Source organism: Scophthalmus maximus, chromosome 12 (genome assembly GCF_022379125.1).
Source record: "Scophthalmus maximus strain ysfricsl-2021 chromosome 12, ASM2237912v1, whole genome shotgun sequence".
NCBI lineage: Eukaryota > Metazoa > Chordata > Actinopteri > Pleuronectiformes > Scophthalmidae > Scophthalmus > Scophthalmus maximus.
The window spans coordinates 8,895,498-8,922,500 of NC_061526.1; the positions used below are offsets into that span (position 1 = coordinate 8,895,498).

General features: G+C 47.7%; 2 protein-coding genes across 28 annotated transcripts in view; one reads left to right on the top strand and one right to left on the bottom strand.

Annotated features, from left to right (window-relative positions):
* Positions 1 to 10,673, top strand: part of LOC118283994 (serine/threonine-protein kinase DCLK2-like) — a 14,532-nt gene extending 3,859 nt beyond the window's left edge. Inside the window, exons 3-16 of one of the 2 annotated variants that reach the window (XM_035606522.2) lie at positions 1,376 to 1,782; positions 2,535 to 2,661; positions 2,802 to 2,933; positions 3,016 to 3,104; positions 3,207 to 3,279; positions 3,761 to 3,866; positions 3,997 to 4,054; positions 4,185 to 4,304; positions 4,395 to 4,541; positions 4,697 to 4,830; positions 4,967 to 5,044; positions 5,198 to 5,294; positions 5,594 to 5,674; positions 6,035 to 10,673. In XM_035606522.2, coding sequence (XP_035462415.2) covers positions 1,376 to 1,782; positions 2,535 to 2,661; positions 2,802 to 2,933; positions 3,016 to 3,104; positions 3,207 to 3,279; positions 3,761 to 3,866; positions 3,997 to 4,054; positions 4,185 to 4,304; positions 4,395 to 4,541; positions 4,697 to 4,830; positions 4,967 to 5,044; positions 5,198 to 5,294; positions 5,594 to 5,674; positions 6,035 to 6,160 — 1,775 coding nt within the window. In that variant the 3' untranslated portion in view covers positions 6,161 to 10,673. The other variant, XR_007031805.1, reaches the window with a different exon arrangement.
* Positions 1 to 25,946, bottom strand: part of LOC118283519 (SH3 domain-containing protein 19) — a 29,006-nt gene extending 3,060 nt beyond the window's left edge. For 2 of the 26 annotated variants that reach the window (XR_007031796.1, XR_007031795.1), the window contains exons 1-21: positions 25,560 to 25,946; positions 22,299 to 22,335; positions 19,349 to 19,389; positions 19,125 to 19,206; positions 18,892 to 19,027; positions 18,604 to 18,796; positions 17,356 to 18,516; positions 16,988 to 17,110; positions 15,789 to 15,996; positions 15,299 to 15,605; positions 15,024 to 15,212; positions 14,879 to 14,937; positions 14,552 to 14,787; positions 14,310 to 14,335; positions 13,767 to 13,941; positions 13,524 to 13,618; positions 9,595 to 9,813; positions 8,851 to 8,960; positions 5,013 to 5,311; positions 4,404 to 4,538; positions 4,191 to 4,328 (exon numbers count right to left, since the gene is read on the bottom strand). Coding sequence is in view for 5 of the 26 variants with exons in the window: in XM_047336221.1 (XP_047192177.1) it covers positions 13,175 to 13,282; positions 13,524 to 13,618; positions 13,767 to 13,941; positions 14,310 to 14,335; positions 14,552 to 14,787; positions 14,879 to 14,937; positions 15,024 to 15,212; positions 15,299 to 15,605; positions 15,789 to 15,996; positions 16,988 to 17,110; positions 17,356 to 18,516; positions 18,604 to 18,796; positions 18,892 to 19,027; positions 19,125 to 19,206; positions 19,349 to 19,389; positions 22,299 to 22,335; positions 25,560 to 25,647 (3,264 nt within the window). In the remaining 21 variants the exon portion in view is untranslated. Of the gene's footprint in view, positions 1 to 3,436; positions 4,083 to 4,190; positions 4,329 to 4,403; positions 4,539 to 5,012; positions 5,312 to 5,580; positions 5,710 to 8,434; positions 8,497 to 8,850; positions 8,961 to 9,594; positions 9,814 to 10,345; positions 10,719 to 11,394; positions 13,283 to 13,523; positions 13,619 to 13,766; positions 13,942 to 14,309; positions 14,336 to 14,551; positions 14,788 to 14,878; positions 14,938 to 15,023; positions 15,213 to 15,298; positions 15,606 to 15,788; positions 15,997 to 16,987; positions 17,111 to 17,355; positions 18,517 to 18,603; positions 18,797 to 18,891; positions 19,028 to 19,124; positions 19,207 to 19,348; positions 19,390 to 22,298; positions 22,336 to 25,559 lie in introns of those variants that run through there. The other 24 variants (XR_007031790.1, XR_007031801.1, XR_007031787.1 and 21 more) reach the window with 24 other exon arrangements.
* Between the last annotated feature and the right edge of the window lie 1,057 nt (positions 25,947 to 27,003).

The following is a 27,003-nucleotide window of genomic DNA, read 5'->3' on the forward strand; positions in this document are numbered from 1 at the left end:
CACACACAATGGGAGAAAGAGGTGTGTGTGTGTGTGTGTGTGTGTGTGTGTGTGTGTGTGTGAATGGGCAAACGAGAGAGGAAAAGGTGTGTTGTTGAGGGATACAGGTGCAGACAAGTGTGTGTGTGTGTGTGTGTGTGTGTGTGTGTGTGTGTGTGTGTGTGTGTTGTGAATAAAAAAAGAGGGAACAAAGGTGTGTGTGTGTAAAAAGACAGCGGGATGTGAAAAGGTAGAGAGAGCCAGAAAAAGACCAGAGGGGAGAGAGAGAGAAAGAGAGAGAGACTCAGTAGGTGTTGAACCATTTTTAACCATATAAGGTAAAACAGGAAGTCATCGCCTGCTGCTCATGTGCCAGGCTGTAAATTTAATCCACTAAAGATTAATCCGATAATCATCAGAAATATTGCACTGTTTTTATTTTACAATTTATTTTAAGGATTTTTTTTTCACCAAATATCAAACGGCCTGTTTCAAATACATAATTTATAAATGAAAATTCTCAATGAGGAAAAAACGGCGAGTCGCTGTCCAGGTTCCAGGTCATGTTACCAGCAGGTCAGAGAGAGAGAGAAGTGAAAGTGACAACTGCTGTCACCTTCACTCCAATCCTCACACACACACACACACACACACACACTTTTGACCCTGAACTCACCTCTTACAGAGGGACAGAGCAGTGACGCCTCTCACTTATACCTGTGATTTTTCAAGAGGCCTCGTGGTGAGTTCAAGGACACAAATCGATTGAAATATAAAAAAATATTAAATATTATGTTCAAAAATATATATAACATTATTGAAGCTTAATCGAAAGATATATATATATAAAAAAAAAATGACCTCACTTTTTGCTTCTACGTGTCCTTGAACGCACCGTTTCTTACAACGTGAACATGAATATGAGTTTTTGGTCGCGTTTCACCTTTTGTGGGTTTTTCAAATTCATGTTGACTCATGTAACTTCTTCTTCCTCGCCATCTTTTTTAACCATTTTAAAGGAGACATGTTCTGCTTTTTCAGTGTTTCCCTTTCCTTTAGTTTGTCATAGTTTTTGGTGTAAGTTAAAGTTCTGCGAAGTAAAAAAGTGAGAAATAAAGGGAGAAAGGGGCTCCTGACGCTCCTGAACGCCTCGTCAGGAGTCTGGACAATAATTCAGTAACATGGCACGAGTAGCGGTGAGTCTGACACGCCCCCAACGAAGCCAGGTAAAGCCAGAGAACTTCCTACACGTGGTGGAAGCGGTTGACCAATCACAACAGGGTGTAGCCAGCTGGCCAATTAAAGCAGACTGGGCTACATTGGGAGGGAGGGGCCTTAAAGCGACAGGATCTCAAACCAAGCCTTGACTTGTCCTTCACACCCTCTCTCCGTCCAGGCGAGTGCTACGTCTGTGCCTCCAATCAGCCGTACCGAAAGGTCGACTACACCAAGATCGCCGTCCCGAGCTGGAAGCCCGGTGCGGCGGCCGGCTCCGCCTCAGCCACCGCCGGCGGCTCCGCCCCCGCCCGGTCCACCACCGTGTCCACGGGGGTGTCGGCGGGCGCCGTCGCCAGCCCCAGGGAGCATCGCACGGAGAGCCGCGAGGGCAGGGAGAGCAAGGACTTCATCAAGCCCAAGCTGGTGACGGTGATCCGCAGCGGCGTGAAGCCCCGCAAGGCGGTGAGGATCCTGCTGAACAAGAAGACGGCGCACTCCTTCGACCAGGTGCTGGCCGACATCACCGAGGCCATCAAGCTGGACTCCGGGGCCGTGAAGAGGTTGTACACGCTGGACGGGAAACAGGTGAGACGGATAGTCAACTCTTTTATTTTGAAGGAAGAGGGGCTTTTATTCTCTAACTGCCCCAGACGGCTCCGCTCCAGAGAGTGTGTGTGTGTGTGTCATACTGGATGACCGGTTGGCATGGTAACCGCACTGCGGCAGTGGCAATGTGTATATGTGTGTGTGCAGTATGTGATGGGGGGTTTCTGTCCCACTGCTTGAAGTGGCTGCACAAACTGAAAGGGCGGGGGGGCGGGGACACACACACACACACACACACACACACACACACACACACACACACACACACACACACACACACACACACACACACACACACACACACACACACACACACACACACACACACACACACACACACACACACACACACACACACACACACACACACACACACGCGCTAATTCAGAAGAACAGTCAAATGGCCGGGGGTCAGATGGGAGGTGCAGGAGAGAAAAGGGAAAGAAGATGAATGAATTATAAAGGGATGTGTACATGTCTCAGAGAAAGAACCACACACTGTGTGTGAGTCTGTGTGTGTGTGTGTGTGTGTGTGTGTGTGTGTGTGTGTGTGTGTGTGTGTGTGTGTGTGTGTGTGTGTTCTCCACAGCAACTGTGCAACACTAAAAGTCGCTGGTAGCAAAACTGTCTCAAAGGAAAAGTTGTGGAGAAGAGTTGGATGGAAAGATCGATATCACTCTGGTCATGTATAAATAAAAAACAATGACAGTTAATAAAGTGTGCGTGTGCAGCTGACTTGTCTTCAGGATTTCTTCGGAGACGACGATGTGTTCATGGCGTGCGGCCCAGAGAAGTTCCGTTACGCCCAGGACGACTTTGTGCTCACACACAGCACCAAGACACAGTCCTTCGTCAACGGTGAGTCACTCACACACACACACACACACACACACACACACACACACACACACACACACACACACACACACACACACACACACACACACAGAGCAGAGGAGTCCGAGAAGTTCTCATCTTTTTTTCGTCTCTCTCTCCAGAATGCAGAGTCAAAGTGCCGCGCTCGGCCGCGCCTCCGAAAACTACAACTCCCAAGACTCCCAGCGGCTCCGGCTTCTCCTCGTCCAAGACGCCGCCCAGAGGCCCGTCCAGATCCAAGTCCCCTGGTCCAGGTGGGAACCGACATTCAGTCCGTCATCCAGAGTCCAGGAAGAGATTTAAGCTCCCGTCTGACCGCTTTTTTCTTGTCTGCAGCCAATGAGGCGTCAGGATCACAGTCAGCCGTGAGGTCGTCCAGGTCCAGCCCCACGCCGACCAGCCCCGGGACGCCACGCAGCTTCAAGGTGCCATTGATCAATCAATCGATTGATTGATCAGTTTTTCTTCAAATCGCTAATCTTTAATAATCACGTAGAATAAATCCTTTTTCTTGTATCGCTCTCCAGATCTCTCCTCGTCGTTCCTCTTCCACCGACGTAAACGGAGATGCCGAGCAGCCGGACGACGCCACGGTCGAAGGTGTGTGTGTGTGTGTGTGTGTGTGTGTGTGTGTGTGTGTGTGTGTGTGTGTGTGTGTGTGCACTCTTATGTTTGGAAAACCAGATGTAATAAGTTTGGGTCAAAGAAAAAATGATCCTGGAGCTGAAACTACTAGACGTGCTTTAAAAAACAAAACTGACAGTATATTTTATTTATTAAAAAAAAAAATCGAACTTTTTGCGTCATGTAACTTTTTCAAAGCGTCTTCATCACAGTGTTTGACGACTACATGAATGTTCGAAGGCTTCGTGGTTTCATGCAGAGGAATATCTGAGGGAATTTTCAAATACTGAAAATAAATAAACCAGAGTGTGAGCCAGGGGCAGCTTGAAGTCTTTAACCAAGCTGTCGAATTATGAAACTTACAGAGCTGCTCGGTTATTAATTCAAACTCGAGTAAACCAGGGGAAAACGTGCGTGCGCAGTAAAAACTAAAATAATCTCTTTCTTCTTCTCGTAGTCAACGGCAACCGATCTGTCTCCTCCTCCATCATCAACGACAAGTACAAGGTCGGCAAAGTGATCGGAGACGGAAACTTCGCCGTGGTGAAGGAATGTGTGGAGAGGTGAGCGCTCCAGATACTTTGATCACTTTCTCCAGTGTTTCTCTGCTTCAGCGTTCGGTACAAGTCTATTGTTGAAGACGTCACGTTGAGCTCCAGTTCCCTCGCCCCCCGTTTTTGATTTGATTGACAGGTCGACGGGGCAGGAGTTCGCGCTGAAGGTCATCGACAAAGCTCGCTGCTCTGGGAAGGTAACGCTCGCTCACCGCGCTTCTCCTCCTGCGTTACACCACGTTACAGTGACAACGAAATCAGTAACACAACACAATCAAAGAACCTGAAATCCTCTCCGTGTGTGTGTGTGTGTGTATGTGTGAACAGGAGCACCTGATAGAGAACGAGGTGGCGGTGCTGCGGCGGGTTCGACACCCGAGCATCATCGAGTTAATCGAGGTGGACGAGACGCCGTCTCAGCTGTTCCTGGTCATGGAGCTCGTCAAGGTTCCTCTTCATCATCATCATCATCTAGAGAAATATATATTTAAAGCGTGTGAACAGTTACCATATATTTTTTATTCATGCCTGCGTCAGGGCGGCGACCTGTTCGACGCCATCACCTCGTCCACCAAGTACAGCGAGCGCGACGCCAGCGCCATGGTGTTCAACCTGGCCGGAGCCATCAAGTACCTGCACCGCATGAACATCGTGCACCGCGACATCAAGCCGGAGAACCTGCTGGTACACACACACACACAGACACACACACACACACACACACACACACACACACACACACACACACAGACGAATGGATGTCAACTAAAATTTGTGAAAAACACAATGAAATAGAATTCGTGTGGTCGTGATGACTCTGAAGTGCTTGTGCTCCGCAGGTGTGCGAGTATCCCGACGGCACCAAGTCGCTGAAGCTCGGCGATTTCGGCTTGGCGACGGTGGTGGACGGGCCGCTGTACACCGTGTGCGGCACGCCCACGTACGTGGCCCCGGAGATCATCGCGGAGACCGGGTGAGAAAAACGCGTCGGAGACGCTGCACCGGTTTCCATCGCGGCCACTGTCGAATTCTCAAATCTGATTTGCCCGGATTGTCTTGTGGTTAAATGTCACTAATATTACCTTCTGTGTGTGTGTGTGTGTGTGTAGTTATGGTTTGAAGGTCGACATCTGGGCGGCAGGTGTGATAACCTACATCCTTCTGTGTGGATTCCCTCCATTTCGAAGGTCGGCGACCTCAAAGTTTTCCTTTAATCGATAATAAAAACACACTTATTATAAATTTTCTATTAAATGAACTGGATGCAGATGAGTACCTTCGGCGTGTTTGTATAGTAAATTAAAAGCCATGTCCTCCTCCTCTTCCTCCTTCTCTCTCAGTGAGAACAACGTGCAGGAGGAGCTGTTTGATCAGATTCTCAGAGGGAAGCTGGAGTTTCCTTCTCCCGACTGGGACACCGTCAGCCTCCCTGCCAAGGTCCCGCCTCCTCCCGCCTGTTCAAGGGTCAAACACAAACAAATACAAATAATTCTGACAGGGATCTAGTCGTGAAAACTGTCTCTTTCTTTTTTTATTATCTCAGATTTCCTTCTGTTTTAAAAATAATCCAGCGATAATTTTACTTTTAATCCTCGAACGCACTGAGAACAGGAAGTGATCATAACGAATCCGTCATATTTGTCATAATTGTGCCAACTAGTGAACAAATAGCGGCTACGACTCTGGATAAAACTGTACGACCGGCCGTTAACCGTCACATGACCTGTTCCCCTCAGATGCTGATCAGTCAGATGCTGCAGGTGAATGTGGACGCTCGCTTCATTGCCGAGGAGGTTCTGTCACACCCCTGGGTGACGGTAAGGGCACATACACACACCTAAATACACAAATACTACACACACACACACACACACACACAGTACGTACAACAAGGGAAGTGATATCAGTTTAGTTCTCAAAGACACCATGGTTGGTTGGAGGCCCCCAGTATGATGTCGGGCCCCGAAAGTCCCTTGAAACCCCCTGATTCTATGGTTCCTCATTTCAAAACATGCCTCAATAAAACAGCTTGAGCTTCTTCTGTCAATGGAAACGTCCACTTCCACGTAACTCCTAAAACATGACAAGTATTTAAAAACAGGCGTATTGAACCAGAAGTGAACAACTCGTGTTTACTTTCGTACTAAAACCAGTTTTTCCGGCGTCTGTGTGTTCAGGATGAAGCTCCACTAGACTCCAACACTGTGAGCAGCACCGAAGACCAGACCGGTGGCGACGCACCGGAACCAGAGCACGAATCACCAATTCTGGAAACCAAACAAGTTCCCTCACCTCTGGTCTAAAACCACCCCCCCCCCCTCCTCCTCCTCTCATCATCTGGAAAGGGAACAGAACAATCCTTGTTTCATCTAGAGACTCAGAAAGTCGTCCCCACTCCTGTGCTTTGCTCTAGAAGTCCTTGAAAGTTCATCCGCCTTTATCTCAAAGAAAACTAAAAGACTTCCCTCACTGTCTGTCCAGAACACTTCCTCTTTCATCTTGTGGAAACCAAATGACTTTTCCAGACTACCACCCTCCAGTCTGGGGTAAGACGTGTTTTCACCTACTGGAAACCAAATGGGTTCAGAAATCTGATCTACAACTGCTGGAAGTTTCCCAAACCTCTGGTCTAAAACCCCTTTCCGGGTTCACCTACTGAAAAGCCTGTTGCTTCTTCTGGAGGCCAAATTTTTGATCTCAAAACATGATCTATTTAAATTTGGTATGGAATACATCCCCTTTGATCAACTGGAAACCAGACCACCAGGTGGTTTAGGATCTAGGATTAGGATCCCTCTTACCTGGTCTAGAACCTGTTTTTCCCATTAATAAAACCCCTCCTCTCCTCAGTCTAGAACACAACCCGTTTCATCCTCTAGAAACCTAACAAGTTCCGGAATATTTGGTGGAGAATAGATCCTTTTTCATCTTCTGGAAACCAGAAGGCTTGGCTCTGACCATGGTCAAGAACTACTTTCCTTGCTTCCAGTCTAGAATCGTTCCGTTGCTTCTACCCAACATCAAATGCCCCCCCCGCCCCCCCACCTTTGGTCTTAAAAGATCTGTTTACTCCACTGAAAACAGATCAAGTTCTCTAATACCATTTCAAATTTATCGTCTAGAAATGGTCCTAAACTCTGATCTAGAACAGCTTTTAATCTAATGAAGACTTTCAAGTCCCGTCTCTGGTGCTGTACTGGAAAGTATTTACGTGAGTATTTACAGTGAGCTCCATTAAAACCTCAACCAAATGTCCATTTTGCTCTGTAAGAGGAGTCCCATGTTGTTCTGACCTCATGAAGTCGCCTCACCGCTGCTCGAAGGGACATGAACCGAATCAACACTGGAAAACCTCGAAGATGCCGTTGGACTGTTTCACCACCCAGTGTCTCACTCGACTGGACTGTTTCTTCATAAGAAGTCTGGTACCGCCGGTCTGAATGACGGTTAACTCGGAGGCTCTGAAAGAAAAAGGCCTCAACCCATTTTCATAGAGGTTTACACGACCGATTACTTTACAGAACAGTTTCTCAGTAGTACCTGCCGCTCCGATGCGACCAGGTTGTCTTCCACTTATTCTGGGAAACGTCCCATTTCTCCTGCCTTTGCCCTCCAGCTCTCCTGCTGCGGGCCCGTAGGACGTTTCTCAGTTCTACTCTACTTGGCGCCCACCAGTCCAAGGACATATTCGAGTACTGTGCCTGTTTACGCTGCTGAAGAATTTCCTCCCAGTTTCCTAAATATCTGCCCTTTCTTCAACAAGTCCTCAGAAGCTCGCACTTGTTGTCTATTGTACTGACACATAAGGCACCTTGTTTTCACTAAAACATACCTTTAGTTTGGGGTTTACACTTTGGTCAAAACATAGTTGGATAAGAAAAATCCAGGTGGTTATTAGCCTATAGTTAGCGGAAAGACAGAAAACATAACATCTAGCTTAGCACCGTTCAGGGTAAAACTAACCTACCTATCTACTACCTAACACATTCTTTTTGTTCATTTAGACACAAAGTAAATATAAAAATGAAAAACGATGCTCTCGTTCCTGAAAATCTGACAGAATGTTAAAAAAATTTTAAACCGCCAACAAGACAGAGGTGTTAGCAGGCACATTTAAGCTAGGTGTATTCATGCTAAGCTAGGCTAATCGCCTCCTGGCTCAGATGTTCTCAGTTATCTTGTAGTAAGACGGTGAAAACATCTATTTATTCCAACTTAAATTCAAATATGTTCTCACACAACACATTTTGAGAATGATCTTGAAATTTCAAGATTAAAGTCGTACTTTTAAGAATATTTGTTCTATTCTGGACATTTTCGACTTCATTCCTAAAAATGCGGAAACATTTCTGGCCCGAATACTTTTCCGTAGTTTGTCTGAAACGAGGAAATTCTAATCGTTACAGTTTATACAAGTTTATCTCCTGAAAATATCTGAATCTCAAGTCGACAGATTCAGTTTGGCAGAAACAAAAACTCAAAACAATGAGCCTTCTCTTCAAAATACCCAACCCTCGGCCTCCACCTGTTCCCTGGGCTTCGTACTGTATCTCAAATTAACCAGATGACTTACAAACCTCACAAAACTATTTTCCTTCGAGGACACGTTCCAGTCCAAACTACGACCTCCCACCTGCAGCTGATGGAGGAACAGAATCTGTTGTACATAATGTAAATATCACCGTCTGTTGGTGTCCGTCTGTCTGTGTGAGTCGGTTGTGAAGTAGGGAAATTGTAGCAGTTTGAAAATGAAAAAAAATAAACCTATTAAAGGAAATAAGCTCATTTTAGACACGTGCCGACATCCCGAAAAAACCTTGATTTACCCAAAAGATCTGCTGAATCTTGAATCAAAGAAAAAGATTTTCCACATTGATAGAGACATTTTCATATTGTATTTTCAATAGTTAGTTATCGATTCAAAAAAATAAAAATAAAAAAGGATTCAAGGTTTCTTAAGGGTGTCGACAAACTGTAACGAAAGAGTTGGTACCTTTAGGGTGGAGTGTGAGAATGGATCTCTTTCTTTACACGGTCACGTGTCCGAGGTGCAACTTAGTGGGTTCGTCCACCAATCATATCGCTCCATCCTCACATCAGAGTCTGCGGATGAATGAAAGGTTGAGCGCGTGTGTAAATAAGTGACTGTGCGCAATTTCATTTCCCCGTTTCAATGTTTCAATTTATAAGTCAATTTATGTGTGTTAGTCTGTATAAGTTAAGGGGAAGGGGGTCCGTCGTCATCTGGTGACGTGCGTTGACCAGATGCAAGTGTTGTGACCTTAACGCGACCTTCCCACGGCCTTGACCTTTGGCCGGAGCCACTGGTTATAGGGAGTTTTTGCCGCGACGTGCTGCTCGTTGACGTGACAGGCGGATGGATTCTGTCACTTTAAAAAACCTCAAAAACTAACAAACACAATCACCACAGATGTGGTGTCGGTCAAATTTACGTAATTACGTCGCATCACTGAACTCGAGTCCGACGACTTGTAAAGCTGTGACTGGTTGGCGCTAATATCTTCGTCTGATATATCGGCGACCGTTTCGATTTTGTTTATATTGCGGTGCATGAATTCCAAAATCAGTTTGAGGGTCAATTATAAAGCGCCATAATTTACACAATCTGTCCACCAGTGAACAAAAAGAACACAAAGACCAATTTCAGTATTAGCTCGGAAACTCCCGAGCTGCAGTGTGGAGCACGAACGTTTCCATCTTCTGTGACGTGACTTACTCGTGACGATCAGTTCCTTGAGTCACCGTGGAGCCTCGTGATGAACCCCAGTCAGACTCCCCTCATCAGTGGCTCGGCCTTCCACCTTCTATGGCTGCTACGAGCCCGGTGGTCTTAATTCTTTTTCTCTCCAAACGGAGCCTTGTGTCCATGGTGATGTTTGTGCCGCACCCGAGTCCACCACAAGCGACGAGACGCCGTCGACACTCGGACGAGTCTCTGACATAAAGAAAAAGTGTAGAAGTGTTGTTCAAATTCACACCCGCTACGTACGAGACTCGTGGAAACGGCCCATGACCAGATGGCCCCCTACGGACCATCGTCAAACTTTTACCGAATTTTTAAGGTGCGTTAAGGAACGGAACAAATTTGGTAAACACGTGAACCGTCTGTGGTTCCCTCGAACGCAGCTTAAATTCACCAGTGAGTGAAATGAGAATTTGAGAGACGACGACGTCGTAAGACGAGAGTGGATTTGACTCGGGGTGGCTGCGGATGTTTGGCCCTTTGTGTGTTTTTGATATCAAATTGCAGTGTGTGTGTGTGTGTGTGTGTGTTCATTTCACATCATGCCTCATTTAAGAAACAGGTTTTTTAAATTAAGTGCAGTAGGAGAATTAGGATTTTGAACGTATCCAGGCTTGTTTTCCTAAAAGAAGAAAAAGAAAGAAGTGATTTTCATGGCAGGTTTTAAGACAAACTTCTCAGAATATTACATTTTAAAGACAATCCACGTTCTGTATTGACTCAACCTGCTAGATAAAACTCTTATGAAGAAGTTTTCTGGCTCAAACCTCCTCCGAGTGATTCCCTGGAAAAACAAAACGAAATCAAAAGGTTTTTATTAAATCTGAGAGACACTTTAAGGAAAACTAGTCCCGGACTCCGAGTGGAAGGAGACGTGAGAGCAACAGTGTTGTGATGGATCTGTAATGTGACGTGTGATGATATGAAACATGTATGTTTGTTGGGATCGGGAGGGAGAAGAAAAAAAACACAATCCCCTGATTTGTATCAAGAAAAATGTCCGTTCCGACTGTGAAAATAAAAGTGACGCGGCGGCGTCGTGTTGACACGGAGAGTCGTCGTCGTCGTTTGGACTCTTTGCTCCTTATTCAGCTGATCTGAAAACACAAAAACTGGAGTGATGACAAGTGACTCGTTCGTATCAAAACTGTCGCTATGGAAATACAGAGAAACACATTTTAAGGAACCCAAAATATCAAAAAAAGGCTCCACCTCACTTTTCCTGAAAAAAATAGAAGAAATCCATGTGGTTTTAGACATTTTGCTCCAGAAACAAAATCAACCCTTGAATTTGGCAAAGTCAAACCCCCTGTTGCCATGGAAGCACAGAAAAAAAAAATAGAACGTCACTCAGTCGAGCACAGTCCGCTTAACATGTTGTCAGTCACTCAGTCAAGGTTATTGGACTTAGAGGTGAGTTTGAATAGTTTGGTCTTCTGGTGAAATGAGCAATTATTAAAAATAAATTAATAAATAAATAAGATTTAGTGAAATGCCTCAAACTTTTATTTGGATTAAAAACTTGGAATGTTTGGTTACACAAAATATGTTACAGCGTCTTTCATAAATCTCTCTCTCTCACACACACACACGTAGTGTTTACAGTCATTATCATGTACAAGATTTTCTCTTGGTCGTACAGTTACAACGCAGGCGAACGATCGACTGGCGATCGAGACTCCGTCTGATGGGCTCCGTCGTTTAAACCTCGAAGCTTCAAAGTCAAATGAAAGTTTTCTTCAAGGACTCAGGTGACGACAAGTGACAAAAAGATTTGAAATAAACTGTCAGAAAAAATGCTTTTTTCTTTCACGTTGCCTTGAAACTTTGCGTGGATAAATATTGACATTTTCTGTATATAAAAAAAAAACTAGAGAAACATGTGGGAGGTTTTTTTTGTCACTTGCCCTGAAGGTCACAGGTTCATAAGACGGATCCATCGTCATCACGTTTGTAGAGATAACCCTTCACGTTTCATCATCGATAACAAAACTAAAACAAAAACACATTTAAGAAAGTTTAAGTTTCACGAGTTCACGACTCAAGATCCAGTCCAGAAACGTGAGAAATGTTTTTGTTTTTTTGAAATGTAGCGCTGTCCCGGAGGAAATGTCGAGGAACATGTGAGCGACGGTTAACGAAAGAAGAAGAACAGAAGGTCTTTCAAAATAAAAGCCTGGTGTACATAATAGCTTAACTGTCACTACAATAGTCTTACATCGTATGAATTATGTAGTTATACACGATATTTAATCCCGACTATCATCGACTATGAAATGTTGCAGATCTTATTTTAGTCATTTGATAAACCTAAAACATTATTTGTATCATATATACTGGAAAGTTTTAGTTTGTTGTTCTGTGCATGGTTATTTATTTTTGTTTGAGTTTTAATCTGTTAAATACAAATTAAGTCTATTTTCAATTCAGTGCCAAACATTTTCCAAAAATATTCCTAAAATTAAAAACCATAGATCGCGTATATAAAGATGGACAACATGACACCTCCCCCAAGAGAGAAGCCAAGACACATGGATCGCCCCCCGGTGGCTGGCTGCAGTATAGGTCATAAGCCCTGCCCCCCTCCACGTTAGCAGATGGGACATGAACAAACAACAAAACAAAAAATCAAAGTAGACGTTAAATAAATGTTTCCAAAGAGGGTTTCTGTCATTTCAGGTCGTTCTTATCACACTGATTTCATTGTACAAATGGGCGGAGACATCATGATTGACAGCTGAGACTGACCCATGATTGGTCGAGGGTTTGTTTGGGCCGGGCCTCGATACTGCGCAGACTCCGAACTAACTACTCTGTATCAGACCTATTTTGGATTCATTTTTTTTTACAACGGCAGGAAGTGGAGACGCGGGGTCCATCTTTTTTCTTTTTTCTTTTTACTTGCACTTGAATATCTCTCCTCCACATGTATGTAGTCAGAAAACTCAAGTTGTGTTGAAGCTCAAGCTTTTTATCTCTGGAAAATGTTTGACAGCGATGATGACGGATTAAAACTAAAAAAAAACTAACCCTGGGTTTCTTTTCCTATAATGATCCAGTTTTTCAGCTTTTTGTTAGAACGCATCTGTGAAATATGTGCAACATAGAAATGGTTCCAGAGTACCAGAGACGACGTCGCTAAACAGGAAACGTCCCAATCGGCTGTTTCCTGTCCGGAGGCTTCGGCAGGACGAACGACATCCGGACGCATTTGGCTCCAAGTGACAGTTGGTTTTTTTCTAACAGGAAAAGCTGTAGTCGTCTAATAAAAGTTTTTTTTTTTTTTTTACTTCCTCTCCCTTCATGCGGCTCCATGTGTCCATGAGTCGATCGAATCCAAAATAAAAAGTCAAATCCAGTCGTGGGAAGAAAAAGTCGCTCGGATGAAAATATCAACAACACGAGACAAAAAAATAAGCGTCCGTCAGTGTTCTGTTGTTGTCTGGGTTGTCACGGTGACGTCAGGTCAGGAGTTCCATGTTTTGCATGTCTGTCCGTCGTCTCCCGGAAGTCATTTTTCTAAAATCCCAACGTCATTTCAGGATTTCCCTCGTCAGAGAAGAGAAATGTAGTTTTTGGGAACAATCCCACGTCTCCCGCCCACAACTCCCAGAATCCACTGCTCGTCCACCACCTCCACCTGTGTTATGATGTCACCGACCTGCGGGAGGACGAGGAGACAGAGGAGGTTGTTGGTGAACAAATCTGAGAATGTGAATCCTCCTCAGGTACTGTCGTAACGATCCACACACACACACACACACACACACACACACACACACACACACACACACACACACACACACACACACACACACACACACACACACACACACACACACACACACACACACACACACACACACACACACACACACACACACACACACATACACACACACCTTCAGTGTGAGCTCGTCCTCGCTCTCTGACGCGAAGTTGAACACGGCCTTGGCCACGCCTTTACCCGTCGACTGCTGCTCTGGGATGGGCTGGTCTGAGAACAGGAAGAGGAAACTGTGGTTAGAGACCAAGAGCAGAACCCCCCCGCATATTATTGATATATCTCCCAGCCTGAACCTCCTGTACCATTTTTGCAAACACCTATTGACCCACAAGTGTGTGTGTGTGTGTGTGTGTGTTACCCTGGTGTGGCTGTGTGAAGGCGGCGGGGTAAATCCCCTCCCTCCCCTCTAGCTTCCCCCTCCTCCACTCGCCGTCGACGTGCTCGGTCACTCGGATCAGCGCCCCCTTGTGGAAGGACAGGTCCTCTGCGGTCTGCCCGGGGAAGTCGAAAAGAGCCACAGCCCACTCCTCTGTCTGTGCGCGCGCACGCACACACACACACACACACACACACACACACACACACACACACACACACACACACACACACACACACACACACACACACACACACACACACACACACACACACACACACACACACACACACACACACACACACACACACACACACACACACACACACACACACACACACACACACACACATATATATATGTATATATATATATATGTATAAAAAAAATTTAAAAAAGAATTTGACCATAAAAGGAATAATTTACATTGGAAATATGAAGCATGTTTGTTTCTTTTTCACGATAAAAAATGAGGGGACTTTCACGCTGCAACATTAGAAAACACACACACACAAACACACTCACCTCAGAGTCCTGCGATGTCTTTGGACCTGTTGAGGACAAATGTACAAAAATTTTCAAAAAATTAAGATGACAATAAATCATCACCTTTAAACTGCTTTAAAATCATTGTGTCAATGGTTTAAAGTCACGAAGAAGAACGACTGAAAAAGTTGTGAACACGAAGAAAATCTCAACTTTATTAAGACGCACAAATCAAAGCAGGGTATTATTGTCTAATTTTTAATAAGGACGAGCCACCCCACCGGTGCCGTCAATCATCGCGTCCGTGGGCGCCGCTTTCGTCGCCTCCCCCGCCGACGGCAGCGGCTCCGCCACCTTGGTGAAGCTCAGAGGGAATATCCCCACCCGCCCGTGGATCTGGCCCCGCCCCCACTCCTGCCCCACGAGCTCGAGCAGGGCGATGACGTCGCCCTGGCAGAAGGTGAGCTCGTCCTCCTCCTCGCCCTCGTAGTCGAACAGGGCGGTGCAGCGTGGGCCGCTGAGGATAAAAAGTCAGAACATTTAAAATCTTCTGGAGACGCTCGTGGGTTTGTGGTCATCGTCACGCTGTGTGTGATTGTGCGTCGGACCTGACGGGAGGCGGCTCCGGCTGTAACTTCTGTTCTGGAGGCTGCGCCGGCAGGATGGACTGAACGAAAAAGAAATGTATGAATTTTTATTTGACTGTGGGGAAACGTTCAGAAAAGTGTTTGAGACCGGTTGTTGTTCCAGTACCTGAGACTCCGACGGGTCTAGATCCTCCAGAGCGGGTTTGAACGGGCTCTCCAGGTCATCTGGGACCGGCTTCGGCTGTGTGTCCGAGTCCAGGAGACACAGTGATTGGCTGATGAGAGGGGCAACGGTGGTTGGACTCTTTCTGATGGACGGCAGCGCGTCGTCCAGGACGATCAGGACTTCCTGTTTCTGTTGGACAACGACACAACTCAGGAGTTAAACCCATGATCTTGTATTTTCTGTACGTGTGTGTGTGTGTGTGTGTGTGTCCGTACCGCGTAGCTGTTAAAGAGAGGATGTCCAGGTTTGGGTCGGGGGGGCAGAGGGGGTCCTCTCTTTGAGATCCTTTGAGCCTGCAGCTGATTGGCCATTGCAGGAGGAGTAGTAGGAGGAGGAGGGGGCGTGGTTTGGCCGGCTGATGACTCAGAGAGAGGGGGAGTGGCTCCCGAAGGAGGAGGAGGTTGAGGAGGAGGAGGGGCCTGGTTGGCTGAGGAGGTGGAGTGGACGGACGGAGGCGGCGGTCGCCCAGGGCTGGATTTGATTGGCGGAGGGCGAAGGGGGAGGAGCTTGGCGCTTGAAGGCCTGAGGTCGAGAGGCGAGAGGTTGTGAGCAAACGCTAACAAGCTAACGTCAGTTTATGAGTGGTCAAAACAAACGTCGTCTCTCAGCCTCTGCGGCCGAACGGAAAAATATTTGTCAAGAATGTGATAAAAAAACAAACATTTTGATTTTCAGTTATTTCTCGTTACAAAGTGCAATTAATACCGTGGAGGAAGAGGAGGGTCCGAGGGGTTCTGGTTAACAGGGCTTCTCCTCAGGGCCGGAGCCGGGGCTGGAACCGGGGGTTTGACTGGGACCGGGGCGCCGCTGGCGATTGGTCCGGGTGGTTTGGGGTTTGCAGGTTTGGATGCGAGCGGGTTTGGATCCAGATGCGTCGACGAGGCTCCGGTAGGTTTGGGTGCCAGGTTTGGTGCTGCAGGCAGAGAGTAGATGTCAGGAAACGTCATCCATATATCTTCATAACCACTTGTTATTCATATTAGAAGCATTAAATTTAATTTAAATCCATTTAATACAGATAAAGTTTGGAAAAGAAAAGAGTAAAAAATACTGAACAACACATCTAAAAATACATTTTTAACTCATTGACAACTTTGTTTAACATCAACACGCATGTCGTCATGGTTACTCTCATGAGGCTGGAGGTGAAGCAGCTGCACACGATGAACAACAGAGTAAAGATTAAACTCCAACTAAATCACACACACACACACACACACACACACACACACACACACACACACACACACACACACACACACACACACACACACACACACACACACACACACACACACACACACACACACACACACACACACACACACACACACACACACACACACACACACACACACACACACAAACATGTTCCAGTAGAACCTCAAATTAAATTCACGACACTGAACATGGAAACTTTAACTGGCTTCTGGTGTGTGTGCGTGCGTTCGTGCGTGCGTGTAGCGGCCTGGATAGTTGCATCATGGGAATTATCATTAAAGTTAAACAATCCTGCTGCTGCTGCTGCAACACACATAAACAGAGGAGGCTCTTTTTACTTCAGAAACAATGAAGGCATTTGTCTTGAATAATATAAAACCCCTCTCTCTCTCTCTTCTGTAACACACACCACACACACTCACATTCAATCTCCCCACGTTTGCATGTTTCTGCCACGTAACGAGCGACCAAGATTTGCGTTTGAAAGCTTTCAAATGCGCCATTGTGCGACAGCCACATCCAGCTTAGTGCTCACACACACACACACACACACACACACACACACACACACACACACACACACACACACACACACACACACACACACACACACACACACACACACACACACACACACACACACACACACACACACACACACACACACACGCGCTCTCTCTTACCGCTGGCTCTGCGCGATGAGGTCAGCGCTGCCGGTTTGGTCGGGATGCCCGGACGAACACTTCCTACTTTCACTGGAACAACAACCAGAGCGTCAGATGGATCAGAATCCGCGTTCACGTCTGCTGAAGGAAAAACTTCATTATATTTATTTATAATGACGTTTTATGGTTCAACTGTAAAATATCAAGCCTCAGTTACATTTCTTTGTCCCGAGGATTTGATAACAACAACTTTCATTACATTATATCGGCCGAAATATTGGACTTGGATTTTTTTTACTCCACATCAGTCGAGCTGTAGATAAAGAGTTGACATGTTTCTGGAGTTGCAGAGAACAAAATACTCGTCATTAACTGAAACAACTCACCCGTCTGGTTCTCGGCGTCCTGGGCTCCGCTGCCGACCTCCACCGAGGTTCTCGGGGGAAGAGTCAGGGTGGTGCGCCCGGCCGCGGTGCTCTTCTCTGGGGGTGCTGCTCCCGTGCCGGCCCGGGGGGCCACCGGAGGTCTGGGCGGGGGTTTGGGGTTGGGAGCGTCGCTCAGGGAGCGGGTGACGTTTGGCGGAGGGGGCCTGGGGGCGGGGACGGGGACGGAGACGCTGGGGGGGGCTGTCTCTGCGGCGGACTGGGGTTTGGGTGCGACTGCGGGTTTGTCGGGGGTTTTGAGGGGGTGGGGTTCCACAGCCGGGGAGGGTTTCAGGGCAGGAGGTTCTGGTTCAGGTTTCTGGTCCTCAGACGGGGATGTGTCTTCGCCAACGTCTTCCCAGAATCCCTTGCTGGACGGTTTGGGGGCCTGTGAGAAGTTTTTGGGCTTCGGGGCGACAACGGGAGGGGTAGATTTTGCTGGTTGCCCCTGGAGACGGGGGCGGGGCCTGGGTTCAGGTCTCTTTGTGACGACAAAGTCTCTGTTGTCACCGTCGCCACAGCTCCCATCAGCCACTTGCTGCTGCTGCTCGAAGGCTTGTATCCTTGCTTTCAGCGTCGCCATGTCCTCTTCCTCGACCTCGCTCCCGCTCTCTGATTGGCTGTGCCCGCTGCTGTCGCTGTGGCGATCAGGGAAGCCCCAGTCGTCGGCGCTGAAAGCCTCAAGCAGCTCCTGCAGGTACTTGCCCTGACTCACTTCCTGGTTGTTGGCGGCGGTGTCGGCTGCCGTGCGGGCGGCGAGCGTGGCCAAACCGTCTTCGCGCAGCTTCACCAAAGTCTGAACTTTGACCTCGCTGCGGCCGATTGGCCGGATGCCGAGCTTGGAACGAGGGCGTGGTCTCGGACGCTCCAACCGCGCGTGGGAAGAAGCAGTTGTAGGTGGAGCGGCCGAGTCCGCGGCGGTAAAAGGTGAACAGAGTTCAGTGAGAAGGTCACAACACTGTGCGTGTGCGCAGGTGTGTGCGTCCGCCTCGGGCTCCGTGTTCGTTTCCAGGCCGACACTGTACAGGGGGGTGAGTGTTGATTGGCTGGCGGTGATGTCATCAGTGTGCAACGACACGGGAGGGTAGGGGAGAGGCGGTCGCGGCGGTCTCACTGGTCCCGTCACTGAACACACAACCCCCAAAATGTTTTTATTCACAAACATATATTAACAAATAACAAATGAACAAAATGGCGGACGACGCCACTCACCCTGCAGGTCGAGGGGATCCGGAGTTGATCCGGGGTCAGTCTGCGTGGCGATGGTTGTCGTGGAAATCCGACGCGACGAGGACGAGGAAGACGAGGAGGAGGAGGAGGAGGAAGGAGGAGGAGGAGGAGGTGGCGGCAGGAGAACCTGCTCCTGTGTCTTCTCCCTGATCACCTCCTCGTAGGACGGAGGCGGCTGAGGGAGAGAAACACCATCAATAACTTTATTGTCCCAAAGAGGAAGAACAAGAGCACATATGTAGCTCGTATGAGTTATGGACAGACGGTCACCTGTACGGACGGAGGGATGGTGGGGCCCCAGATCTGTGCGGCAGGCGGAGGGGGCGGCGGGAACCCTCCAGAGGCCCCCGGGAACCAGGAGGTGGAGGCCAGCGGCTCTGCGGACAGGATGGTGATCTCCGGGCGCCTGGGGAAACGGGCAGCAGTTAGAAAGTAAGAAAGAAATGAAACATCATTTTCGTGATATCATTTATATTATTATAATATAACAATCATAATCTCACCTCCTTTCTCGCTCTCTGTCTCGCTCTCGCTCCCTGTCTCGCTCTCTGGACGTTTCCGAGAGCGAAGTCGACCTGGTGGAGGCTGACAGACAGACAAAGACGGCAGCAGTTTCAGCAGGTTGAAAATCTGCTCGACAGAATCTCAGTCAATTTTTTTACATTTTTAACAAAATCGTCTCCGAGCTTTTCTTCATCTAAACTCCCGAGACTTGGACTTGACTCACTTCTCTTGATGGCCGCTCTGATGGACGAGAGAGGACCGTGGCTACAGAGAGAGAGAGAAAAGGAAAACATGAGTCACATTATTTCACCTCTGTAAATCTCTCTCTCTCCCTCTGTTTTCAAGTCACAAACAAAAGCTCGCTCGTCCCCTGCAGTCCTCAGCAGTGGATGTTGTTGATGATGTTGCAGCTGAGGGATCGCTGCCTTGCTTAAAGGCAACTCAGCATTACATAATAAGGTCAGAGGGTTCGAACCGGATGAGTATAAAGTGTCTTTGAGCGACGCTCTGAGGTTCTGCCGCGGATCGTGAATCCTCCGGATCCTCCCTCACTGCACGAGCAGGAAGCCGACTCCTCTCTCTCGGATGCGGGCGCGGCCATCTTGGCGCATTTGTCGTCATTTGCAGAAACATTTATTTTACGTCTACTATGATTTGTTCGTTTTGTTTCGTCCACGTCCCATCTGCAAAAACATGGAGGGGGGCGGGGCTTATGATCTGTACTGCAGCCGGACACCAGGGGGCCATCATGATAATTTGTCATGTCAACAATCTCTGGGACCTACTTCGTGATATAGAGTTAAATATATCTTATAACTAAAACAATTGGAGACTGATTTTCGCCACGTTGTCGGGGACAAATCTATTTGACTATTTGCGCTCAAATTTTGGGCACTTGAGATTAAAAGAACATTTCACATTTGTCAGTGTTTGTATGAAGCTGGTCAACCGAGGTCCAACACTGAACCACAGGTACAAGATCAACGTCACAGAGATGTTCTAGAAACTAAGATCACACGGGAGCTTCACATCCTGGTTGACGAGGGAAACGTCCTCGGACGTCCCGGAGGACAGAGACTGACGGATACAGACGTTTCATCCGGACTAGAGACCCATAAAAACCACACAAACAAAGAAATACTCACGTATCTTCACAGCTCAACCTTTACTACTGTTCAAACAATCTTCTGAACATCCAAAAATCTAGAAAACCTCGTCCACAAACTGTCCAAAACTGAGCCAAACATTCCTCTCATCTACAAAAAGTGGTTGCAGCGAGGCAGCGACTCACCCGGACGACAGACGGAGGTCAGGCGTCGCTCTGCGTCCCTTTTAAAAAACGTCTAACTGTTTTAAACTGCTCTTTGTCTGCGACCGTCTCTTTGTGAACCCACGCACAGACACATGACTCACATCCCGACACCGTCCAAACCCTCTGAACTCGCTGCTCCGCTCCCAAACATTGCCAGGGAAAAAATACCTCTTTCCATTTCGGACTTTGGAAAAAAAAAAAGGGGGGGGGGGGGGGGGGGGGTTGGACAAAGCAGAAACACTCGAGGTAAAACACTTTGTGACGGTCTGAACTCATATCTACAAAGTACAGATGATGTACATTTGGACTTGGTCGTTTTGCCGAGTCGCCACTTTGTGAAAAGGGTTTGCAGCTTCTGTCTTTGCTCCGCGATGACGTCGTTCTGAGGCCACGCAGACGACGTGAAGACATGTTGTTTTATTTGGGAGGAAAATGAAAGCACGACTGCTCGGTTTGATCGTAGAGATTTACAGTAAGAAAGTAACTGTTCTACGACTGTACTTCACAGCTCTCTGTTAGTTACTGAGGAAGGAACGTTAAAAACCTCCGACACATGAAACCGAGATAATATGACAACGAATAAAAAAAGACATTTCACGCTCCGTCTCTTACTTTGTCTGTTTCTGTGTTTAAATAAACCCAATCTGAGGCTCCGTTACCCCAACACACACACACACACACACACACACACACACGGACACACACACACACACACACACACACACACACACACACACACACACACACACACACACACACACACACACACACACACACACACACACACACACACACACACACACACACACACACACACACACACACACACACACACACACACACACACACACACACACACTCTTTAAACCCAGCGAGTCCTCTGGCTAGTTGCCATGCCAACCGGCCAACAGCCAAAATACTTTCAGGACTGTGTCAGACCCAGAGACCAGGGGGGGTTGTCCTGTCTGAGGAAAGTTGTCCTGAGGAGAATCTGTGTGTGTGTGTGTGTGTGTGTGTGTGTGTGTGTGTGTGTGTGTGTGTGTGTGTGTGTGTGTGTGTGTGTGTGTGTGTGTGTGTGTGTGTGAAGAAGAATCATTTTAGTAAATCTTTGACAGAGCGTTCTGTCTGGATTCTCGTCTTCCTCCATGTGGCTCACATCAAACACCTCCTGGTAACAGTAACTCGTCTCTGTTGAGCTGCCGACCCGGAGGCCAAGAGGGCCGACTGCACCGCTGTCGCTACGGTTACGTCTGCCGTCCACGCGTCAATATCCTTAAAAAAAGGGAGACTTGAATGGAAACGCTGCCTGTCCCGCTGTGGTTAGAAAACTCCGGGGGTGAGTGATGATGCAGACGTCGCCACGTTCTCTTCCCTGATTCTCATCAGCCATCACTCGACGACCAGCGGCGAACGCGAAACGTCGCTAACACAAAGTCCCGAGATATACCCCCTTCACCAGCCACGTGTTCGCGTAGACAACGTGAGCATATTTGTTCACCTACTTGCGATGTACTACACGTTACTTGAGTATTCCACTGGAGAGATTTTTCTGTAACCAAGTAACCAGCCGCACAAAATAGACAATCTACTTCCTGTTTACACCACATGAACAGCGGGCGTGAATGGTCACGTGATGTCAGTTTTCAGGGTTTGTTAGTGAGGACGGGGATCATTTTTGCTTTCAAAGACGCAGAGGTGGATATATTTAGTGGAGTTGCATTATGGGAAACGTAGGCCACAGGCACTGGTGGAGCTCCGGACATCTTGACCTTTTTTTTTGTCTATCCGTAAAATACTAAGCCGCTGCAGTTTCCCGTTAACATAGTGTGAAGTGTGGGCGGAGTCAAAGAGACTGTCTTACCTGTGACGATGCTCAGGCTTACGTCTGTCAGGACGACCTGCCGAGACGGAAACAGAGGATCCGGATTATTAATCACATACATGAGTGATGTGTAAAACAGCACCACCTATAGAAACTACTGAGAGAGAAAAACAGTGACATCACCACTGTCCCGCTGGACACACGTTATCTGTTTGACGATGTCGGTGACGCTCGACACGTCGACGAGGGAAAAGTAAAGGAACAAAAAGAAACCCCTTTGTGACCTCACCTGACGCTCCTGTGTGCACCTCTTCAAGGTGAACAAAGAAAAGAAAGTGGACTTTTTCTCTCCTTGCTACCTCCTCTGCTCCGCTGCTCTTCACATCCCAAACTGATAACCGGGTCCAGACGGACGAGTGGTCGACGCGATCGGAAAAATATTCTTCCCTTCCCCTTTTCTCCTTCTTCTTCTCCTTCTCTAAACGTCAGACAGCACCGCCCCGGCTCTCTGATTGGCCCGCGCGTTGCGAGGCCCGCGATTGGCCCTGCCCGGGATTCTGCTGGAGTCATCAGGACTTTTAACACTGAGCAGATGTTTGACCTGCAGCGGGGGGCTGGCCTGCTCTGTGAGCGCTGTTCGCCGGGGCTGCGTTCAAACATGCAAAGAGCACGCCGCAGCAAAAATATGAACGACTTCCCCGGCGCTCGTCTCGTCATCTGTGGGTTTTTTCCCAGAATGTCACAGGTCAGAGGTGGGAACTTAAAAAGGGGATTTGATGTTTTGAACTTCACCCAGCGAACTGTGAAGGACGCTCTGGGTACGTCAGTGTGGACACTGTGTGAAAACAGTGACGCTCACGTGTGACATGTGTCAACTGTCGCGGGCCCGTGTGGGAAAAAAGTAGGTCACTGTGTGGAGGGAATGACGCTAAGGGTCGGTTGGACGAACACGACGTTCCTGCTTGATGGTGGATATAATCAACGTTACTTCAACTTTGATTTAACAGCCTGTATCTGACACCTTGGAATAACAACAGCCTTTTGAGCTTCTTGTTCTAAATACTGACGTTGGAATTCACGGTTCACAGATATGAAATCTGTGAGCAACTATTTTCAGCATCTTTTACTCTTTTTTTTAAAAACTACAAACGTTAATATCTTCACTGTTGTTCACTTTTCTTTTTCAAAGTTGTAATTTGAATCGAGACAGCGACTTCTCAACGTTTTCATTAGGCTGCATTTCCCGAACTGAAGGGAAATGCAGCCTTCAACACAAACCCTGTGGGAACAAAACTCATTTCAGATGCCAGAAAAATTAACCACAGATTGTCGTTAAATCCACGGAGAGAGGGGGAGGGAGAGGAATGAGCAGGAATGCTGCAATGCTGAGTCCCAATATTTGCATCCATCTTTGGAATCTTAACTTGATAAAACACTCATTTGAAAGACTGTTAGTTTTAAACTCGGCGACCTGAGCTCGTCTCGGTCACATGACGGAGGCTCATTGCACAACAGCAGCTGATTTAAGACTGTGAACAACTCAAGCTCCCGGATCTGTGAGTGACCAACATGTTCAGCTTCTGAAGCTGGTTGACGGAGCAACAGCTGATGAGTTCACATCACTGCCACGTGGTTTTCTGTCGTTGTTGTTGTTGTTGGACATAACAGCTGAAGCCAAGAGGAAGATTCATTCACTTGTTTCGCTTTAAGAGGAACTCGTTTATACGTGTGCTTAAAAATTCAAGCGCTCAGCTCTCGTTGCCGTGGCGTTTCTGTGATGCACTTCCCCGTCAGATCACTTGATATCACCTGTCAGTACAACTTTTGACTTCCTATGTCTCCTTCTTCCCTTTATTCCAAACAAACTGCAAACAGGAAACACATCACTGTCAGGAACAGTAACTGGACTCCGCTTGCGGAGTCAGGTGCTGCATTCCATTACACCGCGCAACTCGGAATTACCGACCTCCAAGTTGGAAGTTGCAACTGGAACGCAACCCCCCCCCTTTCACTTTAGAGGAGCTATCATGTCGTCCATCTTTATTAACCGTCAATGGTCTAAAGTACAGTAGCAGATTTTTCTGGAAATTGAAAAACCCCAGATTGTAATTGATTGATCAATAATTCTCAGGTTATAGCTCCTCAAATACAATAATTACATGGAATTATACACACAACCACACACACACACACCTAAAAAAGTCAAGACATGTTGAATTATAACTTGTGTTTCCTTGAATGACACTTTAAACTAATGGCTGTAAGTCTTGGCACAGGCCTGCACCATTATGGCCAACTGGGAGTGTGTGTGTGTGTGTGTGTGTGTGTGTGTGTGTGATTTTACATCGACTGGTATGTGCAAACTTTGACCCAAATCATGACATGTTCACATGTTGATACAAGAATTTATGGCTTTGGGTTCCAGCGGGTCACACCCAGTGTGTCCACACTTTGAATCTCCCCTCAGCAGTTTGAGAAAGTGTCTGTGTGCATAGAGGAAGTCGTGTACAGAGAAAAGTTAGTTCATAAAAATGTTGGTTTTTTAAATGCAAATAAATTCAATTCAATTTCGACTGGTAAGGTTGGAGGAACTCCACCACCCTGACTTCCGAGCTACAATTGAACGCAGCATTCGTTAATTTACCAGATACGGATGTTTGAATTGGTGAATCGTAAAAACGTGAAATAGCTTTAATGCTAGAACATTCATGATGGTTTAATCTTCTGCTTAATCGATTCATCACTTGGGTTTATAAAATAATATTTTAAAAGTCAGAACGGCACCATTTTTTCAGGTGTGTGTGGGGGGGGGGGGGGGGGCAGTTTTATCGCGATTTATCGCAGGTGCCTGAACGCATCTGTTGACCGACTGATCCGATTTATCGACCAATCATTTCGCCAAACTCACTTTAACACGTCGTCCCTTCTTTTAATAAAAACATGCCAAAAGAAACTTCCTACATTCTATTTCTTAGTATCTCTCTCATTTTGCGCATTGCGCCGGCAGGTGGCCCCCGGGCCGGTCGGGACGGGCCCCCGGCCGGTCGGGACGGGCCCCGGGCCCCGGGCCGGTCGGGACGGGCCCCGGGCCGGTCGGGACGGGCCCCGGACCGGTCGGGAAGGGCCCCGGGCCCCGGGCCGGTCGGGACGGGCCCCCGGCCGGTCGGGACGGGCCCCGGGCCGCTCGGAGGACCGAGGACCTGTGATGTGTTCAAGTGTCACTACACGGTTCTTCCCCCCAACAACCCGGACGTCGACACGTGTGACCGGCCCCAGTGACGACACGAGCGGCTCGCTCACCTGCGGAGCTGCTCGGCTGCCGTCGGACCACCTGCTCCCGGGCGTCCCGCAGGTTCTCCTCGTCCTCCTCGGACCGGGCCTCGGCCATGTCCCCCGGGGAGCCGGAGCCGGAGCTGCGGTCAACACGGACGCAGCGGCATCACTATTCCTCCTCCTGCCGGTTCCGTCGTCGCCAACATCCAGCACCGCGGCCCGGCAGGCAGCAGCGGGACCAGTCCGGCCCGGACACCGTCAAACTTCGGGGTTTCCTTCCCCCGGAGGTTGGTTGATAAACACTCCGACAAACTGTTGCGACCCTCCGGTGTAACTTTCAAACAAAGCGTGTTGTTGAGTTTCGGTGGAGGAGTTTCTGTCTGTCTGTCTGTCTGTCTGTCTGTCTGTCCCCCCTCCTCTTCCTCCTCTTCCTCCCTCCTCCTCCTCCAACAAACAACTGCCGCACGCGCTGCTGCGGCCGCGTGACGTCAGCAACGGAAGTCAGGAAGAAGGAACGAAAACAATGGAGGAGCAAACAATTAGCTTAGCTAGCTAAGCTAAGCTAAGCAACTTAGCCAGCTAAGCTAAGCTAACTAACCTAGCCAGCTGGCCTGACAGGCTGAGCTGCCAGAGTAAAGAGATAAGACCTCAGGTTCTTTAAGTGTTTGGATTAAACTTTCATGTTGGAAAGTCAATGGATCGTTGTGACGAGCAAAATTAGACGAGAAAAATGACTGGAAATGTGAAGCAAAACAACCACAGAGAGTTGCAAAATGACTAAATTATGACACAAAGGAAATGATAGACACTTAATAAAACATACAAAACAACCACAAACTGATCAAAATGACTGAAAACGATGCAAAACAACCACAAAGACACACAACAACTACAAAGAGACACACTTGGACCAAAGTACAATTAAAGACACAACAACGCCAAAAAGATGCCGAACGATGACGGAGACAGAACAACCGTAAAGAGACACAAAATGACCACAGTAATTATTCACGAAGCACGCGGGAGGCAAAGAGACAGAAAATGAACCAGTGAACTGACGTTCCGCTCCGGTTTGGCGGAAGAAAATGACCAATGACCAGTAACATGCAAATGATGAGGAGGCGACGTCTGTTGAAGATGAGATCATCACACGCTGGATCACAACAGAGAGCGAGACGATAGAGATCCCGACGAGTCAGCGTGAACAGGTACAGCAGGAATGTAAACAGACGTGGACGGGTCGGGACAAGCAGCCGAGCTGCACTCGACGGATCAACGTGTTCCCTTTCGTTCTGAACGCCAGGCCTGAAGAAGTCCCCGACGACTGTTCGCTGAGCACCAGTCATTTAGAGTCACACAACTTTATTTACTTACTGTACGGTGTCGAGACAAGGAGCTGAGGATGGCGGCTGAAAGTGCTGATGTGGGGTCGCAATCCCATGTTATTGTTTCATTTGTGCTGTATGTAAGT